The 24,045-nt window shown below is 42.6% G+C and overlaps 1 protein-coding gene across 1 annotated transcript in view; it reads left to right on the forward strand.

The window, feature by feature from the left end:
* DAPK3 (death associated protein kinase 3) overlaps window positions 1-24,045 on the forward strand; it is a 68,142-nt gene that overhangs the window by 11,216 nt on the left and 32,881 nt on the right. The window contains exons 2-4 of the mRNA XM_044268540.1: window positions 5,754-6,114; window positions 10,218-10,347; window positions 19,799-19,847. Coding sequence (XP_044124475.1) covers window positions 5,754-6,114; window positions 10,218-10,347; window positions 19,799-19,847 — 540 coding nt within the window. The remainder of the gene's footprint in view (window positions 1-5,753; window positions 6,115-10,217; window positions 10,348-19,798; window positions 19,848-24,045) is intronic.

Consider the following 24,045-nt stretch of genomic DNA (forward strand, 5'->3'; position numbering starts at 1 on the left):
TTTTAAAAGCAGAAAAATTGAGATTTTGAAAATTGCTAATTTTTCAACATTTTTTGTAAATTTGGGATTATTTTATAAATAAAGGTGAAATAAATTTACCACTGTCACGAGAAAACAATCTCAGAATGGCTTGGGTAAGTGAAAGCATTATACACTGCTCATATCCTGAGGTTGCGACCACCCTGCAATCCAGCAGCAGTGGCCGTGCTTGTACAATATAGGAAAAAGCACAGGGACTGTGGGGAACTAACATAGACTGGCACTTTTTTCTGCTGGATTGCTGGGGGGGGGGGGGGGGGGGTTGTAACCATGGAAACGAGCAATGTATAATGTGATGGAAAAATTAGTCAAGCTAGAAAACAACATGGACAATCACAATACATTAGTAAGTGCTTTGTGTTAACTTTCTCTACATGATAAATTACTTTTGCTGAAGGGAGACAACCCCTCTTGTTCAGCGGAGAACAGGAGCTCCGCTCTCACATGAGAGGCGTGCTCCTGCTGTGACAGCCTGGACCGGTAGGGGTGCCTCCGCATGTAAGCAGTTACAGAGGTAGCATATGTAGCTTTGAGTACCTGGCTGTCCCCTTGCATCAGTAGGTCATAATCAGAACTGGTTTTCAGTCTGAATGTTTCTCTACACAAGCAGCAAGTAGAGATTTTGAAAACTGGAATTATTGAAACACAAAGGGGTATATTTATCAAAACCTGTGTAAAGGAAAACTGGCTTAGTTGCCCATGGCAACCAATTAGATTGATCATTAAATTTTCAAAAGAGCTCTGAAAAATGAAAGCTGGAATCTGAATGCTTGCGATAGGCAACTAAGCCAGTTTTCTATTACAGCCGTTTTACACCTAAAATCTGTCTAAATCTGATTTCAACGCATTTTTCTGATTTGTTGGAAAAGGGAGCGTGACCTAAGATTTCCCTTTTGTGCCACAATTTGTAAAATTTTGTCTCAAAGTACCGTAAGTCAACTAATATTTGGTATAGTCAGAGAAAAGTGTCTATCCCTGCATCAGATGTATCATCCAGCCTGAGCCACTCTGATAAATCAGGTGGAGGTCTAGACAGTCTAAACTTTACGGCATCTTTACGATTAGTAAAGTTAGACCAAAGTGTATTGGAGACTTTCCAAACCTTTCATTGTACAATTAACATTTGTTGCCAGGAAATCAGAAAGGCCTTTCTTTACTTTTGATCAAAACTTTCTTCTTTTCAATGAAGGGCAAATAGCTGAAAATAACCTGAAATACATTAGAAGCCCTAAGGCTCCTTTCACACCTGCGTTCAGGTGTCCGCTCGTGAGCTCCGTTTGAAGGGTCTCACGAGCGGCCCTGAACGCAGCCGTCTGGCCCTAATGCATTTTCAGTGGAGACGGATCCACTGAGAATGCATCCGCCTGCCAGCGCTCGGCCTCCGCTCCGCTCAGTGAGCGGACACCTGAACGCTGCAAGCAACGTTCGGGTGTCCGCCTGGCCGTGCGGAGACGAGCGGATCCATTCCGACTTACAATGTAAGTCAATGGGGACGGATCCGCTTGAAGATGACACCATATGGCTCAATCTTCAAGCGGATCCGTCCCCCATTGACTTTCAATGTAAAGTCTGAACGGATCCGCTCAGGCTAGAAAAATTTTCTAAGTAATAATGCAGACGGATCCGTTCTGAACGGAGCCACCGTCTGCATTAATATGAGCGGATCCGTTCAGAACGGATCCGATCGAACGCAGGTGTGAAAGTAGTCTAAATGAGCCACCCGATTGCCTCAACTTCTGACTCAATGGAATATGGTAGTCTAGGATGGTGTAGCACCAGCCTGCATCCAAAACTCCATCCACATGTGGTGGTCAATTTTGCAGGTAAAACTAAGGTATTACCTGCACAGTCGTTTAGCCATTAACCACATTGTATGGGTGGGGTTTTGGCCACATTCAAATGTTGCAGTTAGTGTCCCAACCCTTAGCATATGGCTACTCTGTATGGAGTCTGCAGATTTTTCACAGTGGGCTTGCATGTTGAAAATATGCTGCATAGAAATACGGAATGCACATGGAAGGTATGCATACATTTTGTGGATCTGTTTTTTGTAGACCCAAATCCTGACACATCTGTGTGCAAAGAGAAAAAAAAGTTTTGGAGACGGGATATTTTGCACAAATGTACAAAAACAAGGGGGGGGGGGGGGGTTGGGGAAAAGTGGAATGAATAAGGCACCAAGGGATAACCACGAATTGGTGTGAAAAGAGGACAGAAGTGAGAGGAATGTATATAGGGTGGAGGAAAAAAGGGCAGCTCCCCAAAGACCCCCTAGAAAAAAAGGGGGGGGAAATTCAGTACCAACTGGTGGACTGAGGTTAGAATAAAATTGCTGGTGAGCTGGGTATCTCAGGTGTCCTGATGAAACCCAGAGGGCGCCACATAAACTCCAATACTATTAATAAAATTGTGCAGTTATAGTGGAATACACTATTGTTATCTTGATAAAAGGTTGCACTTAGTTCACTGGGGAGGAGGGCATAGGATAAAGCTCAAGACACCTATACCTCAACCTCCCCCGCCGAGGTCGCTTCAAATGATGTAGTAGTAGCTTCCTGGTCCCAAAAGGATGACACCGGGGCTCCAAAATATATATATATATATATATATATATATATATCTCTTTTATTAGTTCAGCTCGACGCGTTTTGGGAATAGATCCCTTTTTCAATTGCATATACATATAACAGAAAGACACAAACTTATATAGGGGAATACAAACACATGATATGGGGTCATCCTCCTTAGGGGAGGGGAGAAGAGGCCAAAAAATTGGGTCATTTCCTGTCCATTGTTTCATCCACTAATTGTGGTGAAAAAAACAATCCGTTCAAAAGATTCTTATTTGCACTTAATACACAATGTCCAATTTATTCATAAATAAACAATATTTATGTGGCTATCGCTAGAAACCAAAGAAAAGAAAGGAGACCGGAAGTGAACCTGCCATGCGTTCCACCGTGGAACGCAGAGGTTTCCCTAGTCTGTCTAACATTATAGTGCGCAATATTGCGCTTAGAACAGATGGAGATGTGCTTCTGGGGGTTAATTTGCCGATGCGCTTCAATTTGTGAGCGCATCGGCTGAGGCTAATATTCGTACGGGGCTTAATCAGGGAAAGGACGCTCCGATGCATTCCACTGTGGAACGCATCGGACAGGAAACAACCTGCATCGGGCAGGGAGCATGGGGGCGGAGTCAAGGTGAAAAAGTACGCCCCATTCACCTGAGGATGGAACGGATAAATGTTATTGTATGTGGATAAAAAATAGTATTATTATATAGGTGTATAGACATTATATATTAAATATACAAATAAGTAATAAATATATAAATGGGATGGAATAAATGAAAATGATGAATAAGGCACTTGAGGGATAAATAATGAATAGGGATCATAAAAGGGGCAGACATCCCAATTAATGTACGCATATAAAATACATATAAGAATATAATATATATATATATATATTAGTATAAGAATAAGGCGTCTCTCTATGTCTCAAAAAGATGGATTAAGGTGCTCAATCCAGACAAAGCGTACCCAACGCTTGTGGTAGGGATAATGTGAGAGAGGACAGCACTCCGACCCCTCTTCCTGGGTGGGCCCCTCCCCATGCTCCCTAGCAACCACTCCTCCATTTCATCCCTATTCCACAAGATATCTGGAAAATACTAGTATGCAATGTATCACTCGCATACACACAATCAACAACTATGGAGAGGAGATCATATATACACACTCTATCCCTATTCATTATTGTACTATACATATTCATCCATATCGTTTCATTATTCTCCATCCCACACCATCTTATGCATTTTTACTGATATTAATATGTGCAGTTTTATCATATTTGTATTATGCTTCCATTTTTATAGTATTATTGATTGATGTACTATACATACTATTGATTGATGTACTATACATATCCATCCAGATCATCCCATCATTTTCCATCCCCCACCATTTTATGCATTTTGACCGATATCAATATGTGCAGTTTTATTATATTTATATTATGCTTTCATTCTTATAGTGTTTTAAATTGTCACATCATTTAAATGTGACAGACTTGTAACACAAAATATATACATACATATATTGAGATATGGTATCCATCCCAACCCTGTTCCTAAAGGTCCAGTACACAATTTATTCAACACCAGAAAAAAAAGAAAGAAAAAAATCTCTTGACCACTCCTACAACCACTAATTGGATCCAATTAGATCCATATAAATTTCCAAGAAGAAATGGCCTACTCATTCCAACTGATGAAGGAGCAGTACGCTCCGAAACGCGTATGGGGCATTGAGTCAGCCTACTGAAACTAGCTAGCACCAAACATAAGGATCCTACAACTAAAGAGAAGCTCCGGAGCTTATTATCCCTCCTGTGAAGCTGCAACGTCTCTTCCCGCCACTTATCTCCACGTGGCAAGCCGACATTGAATCGAGCGGGAGATTTTTCACACGCATGTGATGTCACCGGAAGTGACGACATCAGCAGCAACCAACGGCCGGATCACACAGCGGGCGCGAGCAGCACACGTGGATGCCGACTTGCAGGCAGGAGCCACTCCCCGACCTACTGACGGCCACCAGGAGGGTAATGTACCTGCTTCCATAGCAGCAGTTGATTATTCCACAGCGCATCACTAACTCCATATACTAAAATCGGATGCGATTATTTCCAATAGTAAGGAGATACCTATTCCACATATTACTTCTCAAAGGAAGTTTTATTTCAGCTCATATCAGGATATTATACTGCATTATATTTCCGGATACCATAGTATGAGACTGGACTTTCTCCCTACAGGTATACAAAGACATCCTTCCTTTTATTCAGCAGGATTCCTTCACAAATCGATATTATATGATATATCAGGATAATTTACATTTAATTTTATGGTATACTAGGACACTGTATACTAAGATACGTTATCAACTTTTTCTACCAGATATCACAACCTGAGACTGAATTTTTCAATAGATCCTTTTCTAAACAGTTTTTTTTTTTTACAGATTTTTAGGACTTTTATTCCCCTTCTTTTTCCAACAGGATTTTATGCTATTGATATGCTGTTATTATAATTTTGCTTTCTTACATTGAGACTACATATATGTATTTTAATTTTGATACATTTTTCTGATTATCATGCCAATTTTTACTACATCAGGCATATTTAGCCACCCCTCAATAAATATATTTATCCATACAACACAAATGTTTTGAGTGCCATCCCTCTATTCTCATATATATATATATATATATATATGTAAAAAATACCCCAATGTATACATAAATAAAATTTAGGCAGTGAAAATTGTTAGAACAACAGACTAATCGATGAAAAGTAAAGTATATAAAAAATAAAGTAGATGAAAATCCATTACCAACGTAATATATTAGGGGGGGGGTGAATTATATATAAAAACATAGAAAAAGAATTATTAATTATTTACGTCCGTGTGCATGAGGCCTAACTTGATGTTCAAATTTTTTAATCCTTCACCCTTTGCAATGCAGACAGTAAAATCTGCAGCATTTCTGCAAGAATTTAGACTTTATGAAAAATGTGCTGCTGCGGAATCCCCTCTGGACCCGCCACTTGTGGCTGTGCCTCACTGAGTTTCTTGAGTAAATGTAAAAGTAAAGTTTCACTCCTTGTCATGTTTTTGTATCAATTACTTGTTCTTTTCATTTCAGTGGTCAGTTTGCAATTGTGAGGAAGTGCCGGGAACGTAGAACAGGATTAGAATACGCTGCCAAGTTCATTAAGAAGCGCCGCTTATCATCCAGTCGCCGAGGAGTGAGCCGGGAGGAGATTGAGAGAGAAGTAGACATCCTGAGAGAGATTCAACACCCAAATATCATCACGCTTCATGATGTGTTTGAGAATCGCACAGATGTGGTGCTTATACTAGAGCTAGTGTCTGGGGGAGAATTGTTTGATTTCTTGGCACAGAAAGAGAGCTTGAGCGAGGAAGAAGCCACCATGTTCTTAAAACAGATTCTAGATGGGGTCCACTACCTACACCACAAAAGTATTGCACACTTTGATCTGAAGGTATTGCAGTCTATAAAGCACTTGGTTCATACCAGTCATTTTGACAATGTCTACCTAAGGCTCTGTTCACAGCAGCATCATGGCCATGGCAGCTATGCTGATCCATTTGTCAAATTGATATGACAAATTAGGATGGAACCAAATGGCTCATAATTTGGTCCCTCGGGTGTCCTGCTTTTTAACAGAGCTTTACATTCACCCATGTCACTTGAGTATGTAGAACTAGAGAGACTTTCATTACTAGTATGGGTCTACTTTATCTGTATGATAGTAAGTGACAAAGACATTCTTGCTGTCAGATTGTGTTGCATTTCTGTATGTATCATATACAGTACTTTATCCCTTAGCACAAAATTATGTAATTGTATGTTATTTGAGTGATGGGAAAGTGTGGAAATATGTATTGGGTGCTGGCTGTGTAATGAAGCTAACAACTGGCCACAATGACTGTAATCAGAGCTGACTCCATTTTTAGGTCATCCTTAGATGCCTTGGTCAATATACTATAACATCAGAGAGGTTAGACAGAGGGAGAGGGCTCCCTTCATCCTCCTATCAAACCCCCCTGCAGTAAAATTGTTGGTTCTGATTAGTTGTTATAGCAGCCTGGCGCCTTGTGAAGGCTTGCAGACCTACCATAGCAAACTACCTAATAAGACCTGCCTGCGGCAATGATTAATAGGCAGTTTAAATCCCCTAAGGGGACTTAAAATTACAGTAAAAGTATTTTTACTTGTTTTAAAATATAAAAAAAATCACCCCTTTCCCAATATTACATATACAAATTAACAATAAAGAAATTGACATAATTAGTATCTAATTATCCAAAAATGTACGAACTATTAAAATAGAATTTTTTTTGTTACCTTGCCACCCCGAACAAATTGAATAAAAAGTGATCAAAAAGTCATATGTCCCTTTTACCCCTCACACATAGCTCATAAAAAGTTATCGGTGGCAGAATATGGTGAAGCAAAACAGATTTTTATTTTTTCAAAGATTTTTAGTAATTAAAAATGTAAAACATAATAAAAACTATATAACTAATTTGGTATTGCCATAATCATACCAACAGAATAAGATGATCCTGTCATTTTTTTTTAGCATATAGTGAATGCCATATCAATTCAAGATATGGCAAAATGGTGCCATTAATAGATTCAACTTGTTCTGCAAAAAAATAAACATTCACACAGCTATGTGAATGGAAAATGTATAAAGGTATGGGTCTTGGAAGACCGGAAGGAGCTCTGTACACAAAAGGCCCAGTCCTCGAGGAGTTAAAGCATAAAGATTTCTGGAATTGTTAATTATCTAACTGTAAAGCACCTTTAACTCCTTAAAGGCTATGTACACCTTTTGGGGGCATTTTTTTTTTAATTATTTTGAGCTAAAAATCATTTTTTCAATTGGTCTTTAGTAAAAATATGGAATCCTTTTGTGTACAGAGCTGATATACTGTAGTAGCAGCCTGTGGATTTTCTGTCTTTTCCATCATTTGCGACGGGCTCCTTATCTCTGCTCTCTGACATTATAAACACTCACTGTAGGGCCTCCTGCACACAACCGTTTTTTTCCCCTGTTTACTGGCCCTTTTTTGCGTTCCGTATACGGAACCATTCTTTTCAATGGTTCCGCAAAAAAAAACCAGAATGTACTCCGTATGCATTCCGTTTCCGTATTTCCGTTTTTTCGTTCTGTTTAAAGATAGAACATGTCCTATTATTGCCCACAAATCACGTTCCGTGGCTCCATTCAAGTCAATGGGTCCGCAAAAAAAGGAACACATACGGAAATGCATCCGTATGTCTTCCGTTTCCGTTCCGTTTTTTGTGGAACAGTCTATTGAAAATGTTATGCCCAGCCCAATTTTATCTATGTAATTACTGTATACTGCATATGCCATACGGAAAAACGGAACAGAAACGGAAACACAACGGAAGCAAACAACGGATCCGTGAAAAACGCACCGCAAAACGCTGAAAAAGCCATATGGTCGTGTGCAGGAGGCCTAGCTCAGATTTTATCTTACTGATAAGAATGTGGCTTAAATAAGTGTTAATGGCCTCTTAGTTTACAGATAAGGTTTATTAGGTGACAGGCACAAAGTAAGTGAAAGTACCAATCACACAACTAAAAAAACAGTTAACCCTTTTTTGACAGAATGGCTCAATATTTTTTTAATAAATGGCAATTGAAAATATGATTTTTTAGCCAAAAATGAGTAAAATGCAATCATAATCAAGAATTGCCTCTGAAAGGTGTACATAACCTTTAATGACTAAGGACCAAGCATTTCTGTTTTGATTGCCGCATGATATAACTTTTTTTTCATCAATGTAGCTTTTTGTAGGATATGCTGTATTTTCAGTCATTCCGTTTTGGGGTACTTCATAAACTTATTAAGTCTAGGCTAAATGGCAAAAGAAACATGTCCCCTATTGTATTTTGCCTTCTAAATTTTAGGCTGTGTACTGCGGAACATAAAAAATGACAGGTTTACTTTATTCTGTAGGTCAGTACAATTAGAGTGATACCAAATACAGTATGTATTTTATTTTTATGTTTTACTACTTTTTTAGTTGATGTTTTGATTGGTACTAGAGATGAGCGAAGGGACTTTGGATGCTATATTCATAGTTGCTTTGCTAAAAAATTTGCCATCATGCTATACGGAGATAATTTTTGTGTCAAAAGATTTGGATTGCCCGATGAATGAGCTTTGATGCCTATTGCAAATGCTCGTTTGCGATTATCTGACGGGGGCAGTGTAATACAGGCTTTAGTTTAACACATTCCTGGTTTCTAAATACATTTTGCTTAAAGGGAACCTGTCACTTCAAAAATACATCTACACCTGCCAGCAGTACCTCATAGTAGCCCGCAGCCTGTTAATAATCATATGCTTTATCCTGTTGTCCGATGCTGCATAAGTTTTTAAAAAAAGTGGTTTTATTCTCCATCAGCGCTATAGTGTTGGCCAGCTCGAAGTCACGGAGGCAGTGGCCTTCTTGCTTCAAGTCAAGGTAACCACGCCCCCTAACCGTCCCCTCTAGCCAGAGATTGGCAGCCTGCAGTGCAGCCACAATTCCCCAAGTTTCGCGCATGCGCAGAGCCCTCTGTAGTACTGTGCGATCCAATCTCCTGCTGCTGGTTTTAGCGGGCAATGCACATAAGCGAGACTTAGGGAATCGTGGCCGCACTGCAGGCTGTCACTCTCAGGCAAGTGGGGATGGTTAGGGGGCGTGGTTACCTTGACTTGAAGCAAGGAGACCGCTGCCCCCTTGACTTCAAACTGGTCGGCAATATAGCGCTGATGGAAAACTAAAACTGCCGGAGAAAAATGCTTCCATTTTGTCCCCATTCATTGTCAATAGGGACAAAACTGGACTGAACGGAATGCTTCAAAATGCATTCCGTTCCGTTTGGTTGCGCTCCCATACCGGAGAGCATGGGCTGGGATGCGGAGCAAAACGGATCCAGCATGACCCACAATGCAAGTCAATGGGGACAGATCTGCTTTCTTAGACGCAATAGAAAACTAATCCGTCCCCTATTGACTTTTAATGGAATTCTTGACTGATTCGTCATTGCTATGTTAAAGATAATACAACCGGATTCGCTCATAATGGATGCAGATGGTTGTATTATCTGTAACCGAAGCATTTTTACTGATCCCTGCCAGATCAGGCAAAAACGCAAGTGTGAAAGTAGCCTAAACTTTTAAGAACTTCTTTCAGATCTCTGTTGTTTGAACGGCACTGATCATGGACAGACACCTTTTCAGTATTGTTGTGCATCCATCTGGCAATATATGATTATTTGCAGTCTAGGTCTATGGAAACATTGCCTCACTGTCTTGTAATCATTTACTTTTCTCTTGCTTATGAACTACATAAAAGGCAGTGCTGGAGAGGCGTTTACTTCTACTTTGGATATTGTCATATTTGCCAGAATTTTTTTTATTGGACGTCCATTGTAAGTCAGTGGGGTTCGTTGGATGCCATTCGTGTGATGTGACTATTTTTAGTTTTTTTTTTACTTATCTCAGACAACTGCTTTAATTGTACTTGATTAATTTTCCATTTCTGTTGACTCTGCAGCCAGAAAATATCATGTTGCTGGATCAAAGTAGCCCAAACCCTCGAATAAAACTCATTGATTTTGGAATTGCCCACAAAATACAAGCTGGGAATGAGTTCAAAAATATATTTGGAACACCTGAATTTGTCGGTAAGTTGACAAGGCTGTAAGTTGACAATACTGTAAGTTTGCAATAGCTATTTGTGGTACATAGGCTGCTAACATTTTTATATATTACCTCCAGGCTAAAACATTACTGCATGTTGCAGTGCGACACTATAGACTGCCATTATAAAAATTGACGTGCGACATTGGTGCAACAAAATGTTGCGCCCTATCTGTCGCGCGACAAATGTCGTTGTGTAGACCTAGCCTAAATGAGGCACTGTACAGAAATTTAAGAAGCAATGGCAGGTGTGGCTGGCTGGACCTGGGGGGAAGTCTCAGAGATTGATGCATATTTGGAATGGAATGGTCCTAAGAGGATTTGGAAGTTAAGATGTAAGAGAATTGGAGCATCTTTGTCCATATCGAGGGAGATGACCACACGGAGAGGGGGAGGTGGGGAGGGAGTTGGGGGGGGGGGGGGGGTGGACTGGGAGATTTAATAAAGGTTTATTTGATGCAGTGTTATTGACGTGCTGATTTGGATAAAGTATGATTGATTTAAATGTATTGATATCCTATTGCAGGGCTCGACAAATCCCAGGCGCCAGGTCGCCATGGCGACCAGGAATTTAGTCCTGGCGCTTGGGTATTTGTCAGCCCGTTTTCAAAGGGGCCGGGCGATGGGTGCGGAGCTGCCGTTCTGTCCGGAGGCAGCACCGTTTGAAATAGCTCCGTCACAGCACACATAGAGAGTGTAATCTGATCCTAGAGTGGAAGCTGCTTCTGCCAGCACCTCCCCTCCCCGCCCACCAACCAATCAGAGCTGAGGCAATGCAAGCACTAGCAGCTCTGAGTCTGAGTCACTGACACAAGTGCAGGGAGTCTAAGGCCTCTTTCACACTTGCGTTGTCCGGATCCGGCGTGTACTCCACTTGCCGGAATTACACGCCGGATCCGGAAAAACGCAAGTGTACTGAAAGCATTTGAAGACGGATCCGTCTTCAAAATGCTTTCAGTGTTACTATGGCACCCAGGACGCTATTAAAGTCCTGGTTGCCATAGTAGGAGCGGGGGAGCGGTATACTTACAGTCCACGCGGCGCTTGGGGCGCCCTGACGTCACTCTGGAGCGCCCCGGGAGCCGCGCGGACGGTAAGTATGCTGCTCCCCCACTCCCCGCTACACTTTACCATGGCTGCCAAGACTTTAGCGTCCCGGCAGCCATGGTAACCACTCTAAAAAAGCTAAACGTTGGATCCGGCAATGCGCCGAAACGACGTTTAGCTTAAGGCCGGATCCGGATCAATGCCTTTCAATGGCCATTCATTCCGGATCCGGCCTTGCGGCAAGTCTTCAGGATTTTTGGCCGGAGCAAAAAGCGCACCATGCTGCGGTATTTTCTCCGGCCAAAAAACGTTCCGTTCCGGAACTGAAGACATCCTGATGCATCCTAAACGGATTTCACTCCATTCAGAATGCATGGGGATAATCCCGATCAGGATTCTTCCGGCATAGAGCCCCGACGATGGAACTCTATGCCGGAAGACAAGAACGCAGGTGTGAAAGAGCCCCAAGAAAGAATCTAATGAGTCACAGGTTAGTTAGTGACTCATTCGATTCTTTGAGTTAAAAGAACTGTCAGTCACTAGAACAGTTTACACTGAGGCTAATGACCAGGCTGCAGCAGTGATGAGGTTAAGGGACAGGAGCAGAGAGATAAGAGAAGTGACAGGACAGGGTTTAGATTACAGTTTGAATTAACCCTTTAGGGTCAAATTGGCGTCTCAAGGAGATATATATGTTAAAGGCATCCTTTCTACTGTCTCATTCAGTAGCTATATAACTAAGGGTACTTTCACACTTGCGGCAGGACAGATCCGGCAGGCTGTTCACCCTGTCGGATCTGTCCTTCCGCTGTTTCGCCGGACCACCGCTCCGTCCCCATTGACTATAATGGGGGCGGAGCTCCGGCACGGCAGTGCATGGCGAAAGGCCGCCGGACTAAAAGTACTGCATGTCCAACTTTTTATTCCGCCGGCCTCTCACCACGAACTGCCCGTCCCCATTATAGTCAATAGGGTCCGGGGACGTAGCGGCGGTATATGTAACATGGTATACAGCATTATTGGGGGGGCTCTATGGAGAAGTGGGGGGGAGCACTATGGGGGCATCTACTGGGGGCTTTATGACGCGGCTCCGCCTGGCTCCTAGATTCCAAGGAAATTTGTCAAGCCCTGTCCTATTGTCATATAATGTACGGTTAATCTGAATAATTGGCTGTATGTAAAACCTTTAATAAAAATGATGTAATAAAAAATAATAATATGCTTCTGTCATGATAATATCATCGTCTGCATCCGTTATGAACGGATCCGGTTGTATTATTAAAATAGCCAAGATGGATCAGTCATGAACGCCCTTGAAAGTCAATGGGGGCGGATCAGTTTTCTATTGTTTCAGAGAAAACTGATTTGACTGACTTTGTGCGTCAGGACGGATTGCTCCAAGCCACATTATTCTGTCCGCTATGGGGACGCAACCAAACGGAACAGAATGCATTCTGGTGCAATCAGTTTTGTTCAGTTCAGTTTTGTCCCCATTGACAATGAATAGAGACAAAACTGAAGCGTTTTCCCCCGCTATTGAGATCTTATGACGGATCTCAATAGCGGAAAGGGAGAGCGCAAGTGTGAAAGTAGCCTTAGTTATCATCTTATTTTTCTTAACTCTTCATTTTCTCTTATCTTGGATGACATTTTGGGGCTTTGGAAATAATTACTCAAGTTACAATGGTTTCAACATACAGTGGTTGTCCTGGAACCAATTAATATTGTAACTTTAGGGGGCGTGGCCAACTGCCGGGATGAGAGCACGCGTTTGAGTGCAGCTCCGCTTACCCTCTGTAATCCTGCATCTTCCTGACAAACTGCCGACCCCAGGCACAGAGTGGACTGTGTGTAGACGCAGGAGGAGACCCCACACATCGACGATGGGCCTGGGCCCAGCATCTATTTAATGCCTGCGGCAGCTCACATTCCAGAGGAGTAGCACTCCTGTTCCATAGAAGCCTTAGGTGCGAGATTCATCACTCGGTGGAGGACCCAGGGGGCCAATACATTTTCATATTTGCTCATATTGACTGTGTCCCCTATGTGATTGTCAATTTGTATAATTCACCCCCTGCATCTCTCTCCCTGCTGCAAGCAGTCGTGGGATTCATGACTCATTATCCCACTGCTCGCTTCTTGTGTATAGGAGACTTCAACCAGGTAATGAGTGAGGACATGGACAGATTTAGGGGCAGGGCTGACAGAGGTGGGTTGGCAGGGGAAAGCACGACCCTCGCTAGGATTTCTCAGGAAATGGGATGGATAGATATGTGGAGGGCCAGGAACCCACATACTAGAGAATATTCTTGTTTCACACCCTCTAGAGGTGCTCTATCTAGAATAGACTATCTATTTGGCAACTCCATGGTATACACAGACCTGGTGGACATTAATCACGGACCGTAGGGACTCTCTGATCATGCTCCGGTGTTAGCTGAGCTGGCGATACCTAGCTCTCTTAGCTCGGGCAGTAAAATGCGGGTTCACCCTTTTTGGCTCACCCTATTTGGTTTAACCGACAGAATCCCTGATCAGCTGAAAGTGTTTTTTGAGGTCCAGGACGTCTCCACTGATCCCTTATTATTGTGGGAAACATTAAAGGCGTATCTCAGAGGTTGCCTTAGGTCCTCTATATCATATGTCAAGAGAGACACACAGCGTAAAGAATCATATCTTAGTGAAGTCTCCTACCCTAGACTAAACGATCTGGACAGGGGCATCATGGAGGAAGATATAGCTTTGGAGGAGGTGGAGAAAGCTATCATGGACTTGCCATCAGGAAAGGCCCCTGGCTCGGACGGCATGCCAGTGGAGGTGTATTCTAGATATAGGGAGTCTTTGGGCCCACAGTTGCTGAAGCTATATAGAGGTGCGTACTCCAGTGGATCACTGCCGGACTCGATGTATGATGCCTTCATTGTTGTGATTTTAAAACCCGGCAAGGATCCGTTGGACTGCGGATCTTATCGTCCAATTTCGCTTTTGAACCTGGACTATAAAACTCTGACTAGGATTCTAGCCAACAGATTGAACAAGGTGATAACGTCTGTGATACAATCTGATCAATCTGGTTTTATGCCTGGGAGATCCACCTCGGATAATATCAGGAGAGCGCAAGTGATTGCGCAGTTGGGAGTTGCCGAGAATGCAAGGTGGGCATTAGCCTCTCTAGACACGGCTACAATGGCCCTAGAATGGCCCTTCTTAACAGCTGTGCTGAGGAGCTTTGGCTTTGGTCCCAATTTTATTAGATGGATTGGCATACTCTAAGAATCCCTCTGCATGTATTCAGCTTAATGGCTCCCACTCTGAAAAGATTTATTTAGTTAGGGGTACAAGGCAGGGTTGCCCGCTCTCGCCTCTTTTGTTCGCAATAGTGATAGAACACCTGGCAATAAGAGTTAGGCAGGATCCAATCTACACAGGGGTGTCTGCGGGAGGCAGGGAGGATAGAATAGGGTTGTATGACTTGATCCTGTTTGTCTAATCCGGAAGCATCCCTCCCGAGAGCGATTGAAGTCATTGCGTCCTTTGAGCGATATTCTGGACTACACATAAATTGGGGCAAGTCTGCCATCATGCCTCTTTGGGCACACGACTGGCCGGATTGTCATTACAATTTACCTGTAGTTGATAGGTTCAAATATCTAGGGGTGATGATCACCAGGGTACCGCAGCTCTCCTATACCTTGAATATTGAGCCCCTAGAAACACTGTTTCAAGATAAAATGAAAACATGGGAGTCCCTTCCACTGTCAGCTATGGGAAGACTGAACCTGGTGAAAATGGTTCTGTTACCCAAGGGTTTATACCTGCTGTCTCATGCATGCACCCCGATTCCCCGAGGTTTCTTTAAGCGCATTCACGCTCTGATCACGGCCTTTGTCCGGAGAAAGGCCAGAAGGAAGCTTTCGCTCCCGGTTCTTCAAAGGTCAAAACTGCAAGGGGGTGCTGCCCTTCCTGACTTTTTTTCTATACTTTATAGCAAGCCAGCTGAGATTTTTGAGGTACTGGGCCACTGAGGCTCCACGGCCCAACGCGGAATCTTATCTGCATGAGCATCTGCAAGTTTCTACATTATGGCTCGTACTAGAAGGCTCTGGTCATTTACAAAAGTGCACCCTTCCACTTCACAAATTAGCCCACCAGATATGGCAGGCGTCTAAGTTGAATACGTATAAGGATTTACCTAGTGAGATTACCATATGGGATAATTGCATGTTTCCCCATTTATCTCGGTTAGAGGGGGTGTCAGAGTGGAGGAGATATGGGATTCGAGTATTGGGGGATATATATAAGGGAGGTCAGTTGATTACATTTTCGCAGATACAGGATAGATTTCTGGTACCGCACACCCTCTTCTACAGACACCTCCAGCTGCGACATGCACTACGGGCCCAATTTCGAGGTGGAAATAGATGCATATCTAAGTATCCTGTCATTGGGGTTATGAGATCCCAGGGCCCTAGAGGGATAGTATCAGCCCTCTACACTCATTTGCTAGATCGTAGTATGCTGGGGACACCGCTGGCTGTGGAGGGCAGGTGGAAGATGCTCATACCTTCTCTGACTTCTGAGGAGTGGGAGGAGGCTCTAATAGCACCAACTAGGGTGTACCCCTCTACCAATAACAGAATGATTCAGCTCTTTATCCTACACTACAGTTATCTAACTCCCACTAGACTTCAAAAGATGGGTAGGATTGATCACTCCAGGTGTCATAGGTGCAGTGCGGAGGGTGCTAATTTTTGGCATATGATCTGGGATTGCCCAATCATCCATCAGTATTGGATATCGGTACTGGAGGTTCTCAGGGCTCTGGTCCCTCCGGCATTGCTGCTGTGTCCCAAGATGTGCATCTTTGGTATAGTGGATGAGGAGTCTTGGTCACATTACCACAGAATTTTCTTAGAAAAAACACTGTTTCTAGCTAGGAAGGCGATTGCCCTGCGATGGATGGGACAATGGCTCTCTAGTAAATAATGCGGTCTCCATGGAGAATATAGTCTATAAACATAGGGGATGCCCACAAAAATTTGATAGGGTCTGGGGCGATTGGTGTTCATCTCCGCTTACTCTGCATACTTCGCGCCTGTGCTCGACAGCTGGCGATCCTTAAGGGTTCTCTTATCATATGAGGTGTTGTCTGACGGACGGCGCAGCATTCACTACTAACTGTTCTTTTGAGTGTGTAATGAGCCTGTATCGCTCTGTTTTATTAATTGCATCATCTGACCTCCTGCCGTGTATACCTCATTTATATCATCCCAGCTACATGTTATTTTAGCCTCATACAGCATTGTCTCTGCATCCCTGATTGGCCCCTGTGCGGGTCATTATGATGTTATGTGTATGCCATACTTGTCTTGCTCTCCTTTAATAAAACGAGTTTAAAAAAAATATTGGAACTTGAGGGACCACTGTATAGTTGTCAAGTTAACTAATAAAGGGTTTTTTCCATGATAGATAATCAATATCAGAATGGCTGCAGTCCGACACCCAACACCTCGATCATCTGTTTGTGGAAGGCCTCACAGCTTACTAAGCACAGCACCAGCCATTGAATAATGGCTGTGCTTAGTATTGCAGCTCGGCCCCATTCACTTGAATGGGATGGAGCCACGTTTAGGCCATGTAACTGATGAACTTGATGTTACTGGCCTAGGAAGAGGCCACTGCACTAACCAAAACATTGCTGCCTCTTCAAACAGCTGATCGGTCAATCTCATGTGGATGACCTATCCAGAGGACAGGTCAATATAAAAAAAAACTCTTACAGTGTGCGGTGCTAGCATCTGTCTCTCTTCTTCTGATTCCTCTTTTTTTGGTTTCTTACTGCTAAACTTTAAAACCCATGGTTCTGGCTGTCTGTCAATCCCAACATCACACTGAAACTGGTGTCATTAGAAAGATGGTGACATCAGTGATCTCCACTGTCTAAAGGGTGGTAATAGGTGGCTGATAACAGAGAACACTGGTATAGCATATACAGGTCCTTCTAAAAAAATTAGCATATTGTGATAAAGTTCATTATTTTCTGTAATGTACTGATAAACATTAGACTTTCATATATTTTAGATTCATTACACACCAACTGAAGTAGTTCAAGCCTTTCATTGTTTTAATATTGATGATTTTGGCATACAGCTCATGAAAATCCAAATTTCCTATCTCAAAAAATTAGCATATCATGAAAAGGTTCTCTAAACGAGCTATTAACCTAATCATCTGAATCAACTAATTAACTCTAAACACCTGCCAAAGATTCCTGAGGCTTTTAAAAACTCCCAGCCTGGTTCATTACTCAAAACCGCAATCATGGGTAAGACCGCCGACCTGACTGCTGTCCAGAAGGCCATCATTGACACCCTCAAGCAAGGGGGTAAGACACAGAAAGAAATTTCTGAACGAATAGGCAGTTCCCAGAGTGCTGTATCAAGGCACCTCAGTGGGAAGTCTGTGGGAAGGAAAAAGTGTGGCAGAAAACGCTGCACAACGAGAAGAGGTGACCGGACCCTGAGGAAGATTGTGGAGAAGGACCGATTCCAGACCTTGGGGGACCTGCGGAAGCAGTGGACTGAGTCTGGAGTAGAAACATCCAGAGCCACCGTGTACAGGCGTGTGCAGGAAATGGGCTACAGCTGCCGCATTCCCCAGGTCAAGCCACTTTTGAACCAGAAACAGCGGCAGAAGCGCCTGACCTGGGCTACAGAGAAGCAGCACTGGACTGTTGCATGTCATTCGGAAATCAAGGTGCCAGAGTCTGGAGGAAGACTGGGGAGAGGGAAATGCCAAAATGCCTGAAGTCCAGTGTCAAGTACCCACAGTCAGTGATAGTCTGGGGTGCCATGTCAGCTGCTGGTGTTGGTCCACTGTGTTTTATCAAGGGCAGGGTCAATGCAGCTAGCTATCAGGAGATTTTGGAGCACTTCATGCTTCCATCTGCTGAAAAGCTTTATGGAGATGAAGATTTCATTTTTCAGCACGACCTGGCACCTGCTCACAGTGCCAAAACCACTGGTAAATGGTTTACTGACCATGGTATTACTGTGCTCAATTGGCCTTCCAACTCTCCTGACCTGAACCCCATAGAGAATCTGTGGGATATTGGGAAGAGAAAGTTGAGAGACGCAAGACCCAACACTCTGGATGAGCTTAAGGCCGCTATCGAAGCATCCTGGGCCTCCATAACACCTCAGCAGTGCCACAGGCTGATTGCCTCCATGCCACGCCGCATTGAAGCAGTCATTTCTGCAAAAGGATTCCCGACCAAGTATTGAGTGCATAACTGAACATAATTATTTGAAGGTTGACTTTTTTTGTATTAAAAACACTTTTCTTTTATTGGTCGGATGAAATATGCTAATTTTTTTAGATAGGAAATTTGGGTTTTCATGAGCTGTATGCCAAAATCATCAATATTAAAACAATAAAAGGCTTGAACTACTTCAGTTGGTGTGTAATGAATCTAAAATATATGAAAGTCTAATGTTTATCAGTACATTAGAGAAAATAATGAACTTTATCACAATATGCTAAATTTTTGAGAAGGACCTGTACAGCAGTTGAAAGCCCAGCCTGTCACCACTACGCGGAAAAGAACATTGTGGCATTATCAAGCGGCCTGAGATACTGGAAATGAGAATGTGGAGGCTATATTACACTAACTCCCTGAGCCACCACCGCTTTACACTCCTGGTTTGGCAGCCCCTCCTCATTCTGGTGTATGATGTGTACCTGTTGGCTGGTGGGTAATCCTACATGGTGTGCATGATTGACATCATTGGTATCCCTATTAGTACATTCTTTCATATCTAGTACTTCACTATCATTCTCTAATGTTACTAGCTCCCCAATAATCACTGGTTTAGCCTAACACTACACTAATGCAGTTTGGCACCCCATTACAGAAGTAGTATAGCCTGCCAGGTATGTACACTGCTATTATTGCCTCCACTTCTATCCCTTCAGCCCTGTCACAGCACATACTTTACATATCCTCTTTTTCAATTAAATACCAGCACAGAATCCTCAGTATGATCGTTGTTTGTGTGGATCCATGGCTGGTGTAATGTGGTTCCGCCTAGACTTCAATGGGTTGTTAAAACGCACAGAAAATTCTCTCCAAAAACCACAATAAATAGTGTCAATTTATGTGCGTTTTCATCTAATTCTTTTCATGCTGTTTTCATGCAGATTTTCTGCATACAAAGCAGGGCAATATGTGATCCCGCTCTATACTCCCCTCACACACCTTAAGTTACGTAAAGATGCACAAAGGGGTTACATTTAAAATAAAAATAAGCATAACAATGCTCATTCTTGTGGGGTATATAATATTTGATTTCTGATTTATTTATTTTTTTGTTTTGTTTTGTTTTACAGCTCCTGAGATTGTAAATTATGAACCACTTGGATTGGAGGCTGATATGTGGTGAGACGTGTTTTTTAACATTTTGTGGTTAGCAGTAAGGATTGGCTGCGTGGGCATGTGTATGGGGAAGTCAAGAGAGAGAGCTGTCCACTGAACGAGCAATCAGTTTTTCAGCTATATGGCGGATTTAGGTGTACCAGTACATTATGTAAAAAAGAAAAAGAAACAAAGTCCCCATAATGAGTGTTAAATAAAATATATGATTTAAAGGAGTCTTCTGAGATTTTTTTAACTGATGACCTATCCTCTGGATAGGCCATCATTATCTGATCAGAGGGGTCCTGGGTGTCAGACCACCCACCGAGCTGTTTGAGAAGTAGCACTGCGGTCATCTCTGCTCACCAAGCACAGCACCATCCATTTTATAGTGGTTGTGCTTGGTATCGCAACTCAGCCACATTCAATTCAATGGGGCTGAGCTGCTCTGTGGCCTTGTGACCAATAAACTCTACTGTGAGTGCCTTCTCAACCAGCTCATTGGTGGGGGTCCCAATTGTCAGACCCCCACCAATAAGATGCCAATGATGACCTATCCAGAGGATAGGTCATCAGTTAAAATTTCTCGGAAAACCCTTTTAAAATGTCAAAAATGCTTTATTATACTATATATTAGATATAGCTAAAAAAATGCAAGGATGAATGAAAAATTATTTCAGTCCTGAAATGGTCACTGTTTCAACAAACTTTGCATAAATCAGCAGTGCAGGTGAATGTAAATGGCTTGCCTCACTTAATCAAATATCATTTATCATGTAGACAAAAAGGGGTTTTCCGACACTTGATAATTCATGACCTATCCTCCGGACAGCACTAGCCTATCTATGTGCGCTGCCATAGTCCAGACCACCAGAGAGGCCGACACCTTTACCTTTTCCAATAGTGTACAAGCTCGGCCACTGCTGGATTACAGGGTGGTCGTAACCCCTGGATATAAACCGTGTATAATGCAATGGAAAAATGAATCCAACCACAAAAGGAGGCAATATGGACAATCACAATACTTTAGTAAATGCCTTGTATTAAAAGGGTTTTCCAACATTTTATAACTGATGACCTATCCTCTGGATATGTCATGGGTATCTGATCAGTGGGGGTCTGATACCCAGGCCCCCAATGATCAGCTATTTGAGAAGGCACCAGTGCTCCTGTGAGCGCCATGGCCTTCTCACAGTTTTGCTTAGGCTAATGATGACAGATTCATCAGTTACCTGGCTTAGATGCAGATCAGCCCCATAGAAGGGAATTTGGTTGAGCTGCGATACCAAGAACAGCTGCAATACAATGTACGCTGCTGTGCATATGGAGAAGGCCATGACACTCGCAGGAGCGCCAGTGCCTTCTCAACCAGCTGGTTTGGCGTCCTGGGCACCCACCGATCAGATACTGAAGTCATCAGTTATATGGAAAACCCTTTAAATACAGGGTAGTTACTAATGTATTGTAATTTGTCCATATTGCCTCCTTTGTTGACTGGAGTCATTCTTTTTTCCGTACGCCTCCCCAACAGCACTAAGCAGGAGGGTACCCTGCCTCCCAGGGACAGGAAACAGCGTGGAGAACAAAGATTTAAAAGCCTCCTCCCCTTTTAACTTCTCCAGTTGTTTCCTGTAAATCGGGATGAAGTGGAGAACAAGCAGGGTTCTCTCTGAAAGGAGCCCCTGGTTTGTCTGTGGGTGAATCACCGGCCGGACAACCACTGAAGACCAATACACGTTGATAGGTATAAAATGGTTGCTGCTTTATTTTGACATCGTAGAAAATTTATAGCTTCAAACCACAAAATTAGCATATACCTCCCCTAAGTTTAATCCAATCAGGTAACGAATTGATCAATTTCCTCTTTATACAGCCAAAGTAAATAAAGTCATGATAATTTCCTAGAAACAAGGTACATATGTGACGCATTTATAATTCTTAGAATTTAGATATCTAACCACCATGTTTGTCAACCTTCGCTCTGTTCAAATATTTCGCGGAATCATCCTTGTTTATTTTGTACCAACATTTATCTGATAGAACATCCTTCACTTATCTAAACCAAAGATGAACGTCAATATACAAGATGCTTATATAACCAGTATTATAGCAAATGTAAAATATATGTCTAATGCACATATTAGATATAAGTGTAAAAAGGTATATATGTATATATGCATATATATGTTTCTGCAGCTATGATGTCATGCATTCAGCAATTCTCTCTCCAGATACCTTCATCATAAATGTGGCATTCTTTTGCAAAGCATGCATATCTCTTTCTAGCCATGCGGTTTTGAGCTTCAGACAGCCATTTCCTGTTAGCTTGTGTTACTAGACCTTGTTGTTACTTCCTTTAAAGAAGAACTCTGTATACTTTAATACAAGCATATAAGGCTGAATTAATACATATATGTGAACGTGTGTGGATACAGACATAATTTCCTTACAATCCCCTCTTTGATCATATGGAATTCCCATTCCATATGATCACTCCTTATACCACACACCATTTTCATTCTCTGAATCATCTGCTTACTAAATGGTTCAGGAAAGTTTTGATCTTTCAAGTCCTCAGTCTCTAGTTCATTGGTATATTCCCTGAACATGAATTCTTCCTCATACAAGTCCTGCATAGTCTTTGGATCCTCTGGACAAAGTGGTTTAGGATAGCCTCTTAGCCATTGCTCATATCTACTTTGCAGGCTTGGGGGTATGATCAAAGTCATTTCCTTTGAAGGCATCTTGTCCAAAAGACTCATGCTTGTCCGGGGAATTCCTTCAGGACTCCTTCCGGTGTCTTCTTGAGCCGGCTGGCGTGTATCCACTGTGGACTCTGGTCGGTAAGGACAGCCGTTCGAGCAACTCTCAGAACCTCAAATGGACCTTGATATATTGGAACAGTCTTGTGGCGGACAGCCAGTTGTTTCACCAGAACCTTGTCTCCGGGCAAGAATGGATGAGTTGGGTCTGTGGAAAGAGGAGGAAAGGTGACAGCAACCTTATCATGATTTTCCGAGAGTATACCTACCAAATGTTTCACGTACTGCTCCTGCAAGGCAAAAACGTTACTGTCAATATCTGGTTCCTCACGGGTATTAGGGGGTCTACCGAATAACACTTCATAAGGTGACAACCCTGTCTGTTTATTTGGTGTCGTTCTTATTTGGTAGAGAATGGCGGGTAGAAATTTCAGCCAATCCTTCAATGTTCCTGAAGTAGCCTTTTTTAACCTATCCTTAATGGTTCGGTTCATTCTTTCCACGACTCCTGCACTTTGTGGGTGATAGACTATATTGAGCTTCCACTGGAAACCCAGAATCTTCGTCAGTTCTTGTATTAGTTTGGACTGGAAAGCAGGTCCCTGATCTGAATGAATTACCCGAGGGAGTCCATACACTGAAATCCATTGATTTATCAATGCCCTAGCTGTCACACCAGCTGTTTCTCCGGAAGTAGGTACGGCTACACACCATCCGGAGAACCTACAGACTATTACAAGGAGATATCTTATATTCCCGGGTTGCTTTGGCATGTGTGTGTAATCCATCTGCAAATCTTGCAGAGGGCCTGTAGGGGGTGGTAGATTCCCATGTCTTCCGTGTGCTTTTCCTTGAGCATTATTCTGTGCACAAGTCATGCATGAGTCGACCAGATCGTCGATCAATCTTTGCAATTGGTGTGTACAGAACAGTGACTTGTAATGTTCTGATATGTATTGTTTTCCCAAATGTCCAGGACCATGAAGATAGGATATTAGGAGCGGTGCTGATGCAGTGGGAACCCCCAATATCCGATCTTTTGTCCATATACCTGTACCTGTCATCTGCAGTCCCTGAGATTTCCAATACTTGATGTCCTCATTGGTAGACTGCTTCTGAAGTTGATGTACTACTGACACCCAGTTTTCACTTTCAAAATCTGTCATGAATAATAACTTACTTTCCCTTCTCGTGTCTCTCTTGGCTGCCATTTTCGCTGCTCTGTCTGCTAAGTTGTTTCCCATAGCTTGATAATCTCCTTTTGCAGAGTGTCCTTTCACTTTTATCACACTTATAGCTTCTGGTAGTTGAATTGCACGTAGCAGGTGATCTATGTATTTCTGATTCGCTACCTTCTTCCGGTCTGCTGAGATATATCCCCTATTTTTCCATATTAATGCATAATCATGCACTGTTCCAAATGCATAGCTACTGTCAGTATAAATATTCACTTTGTGTCC

This window comes from Bufo gargarizans, chromosome 1, assembly GCF_014858855.1.
Source record: "Bufo gargarizans isolate SCDJY-AF-19 chromosome 1, ASM1485885v1, whole genome shotgun sequence".
NCBI lineage: Eukaryota > Metazoa > Chordata > Amphibia > Anura > Bufonidae > Bufo > Bufo gargarizans.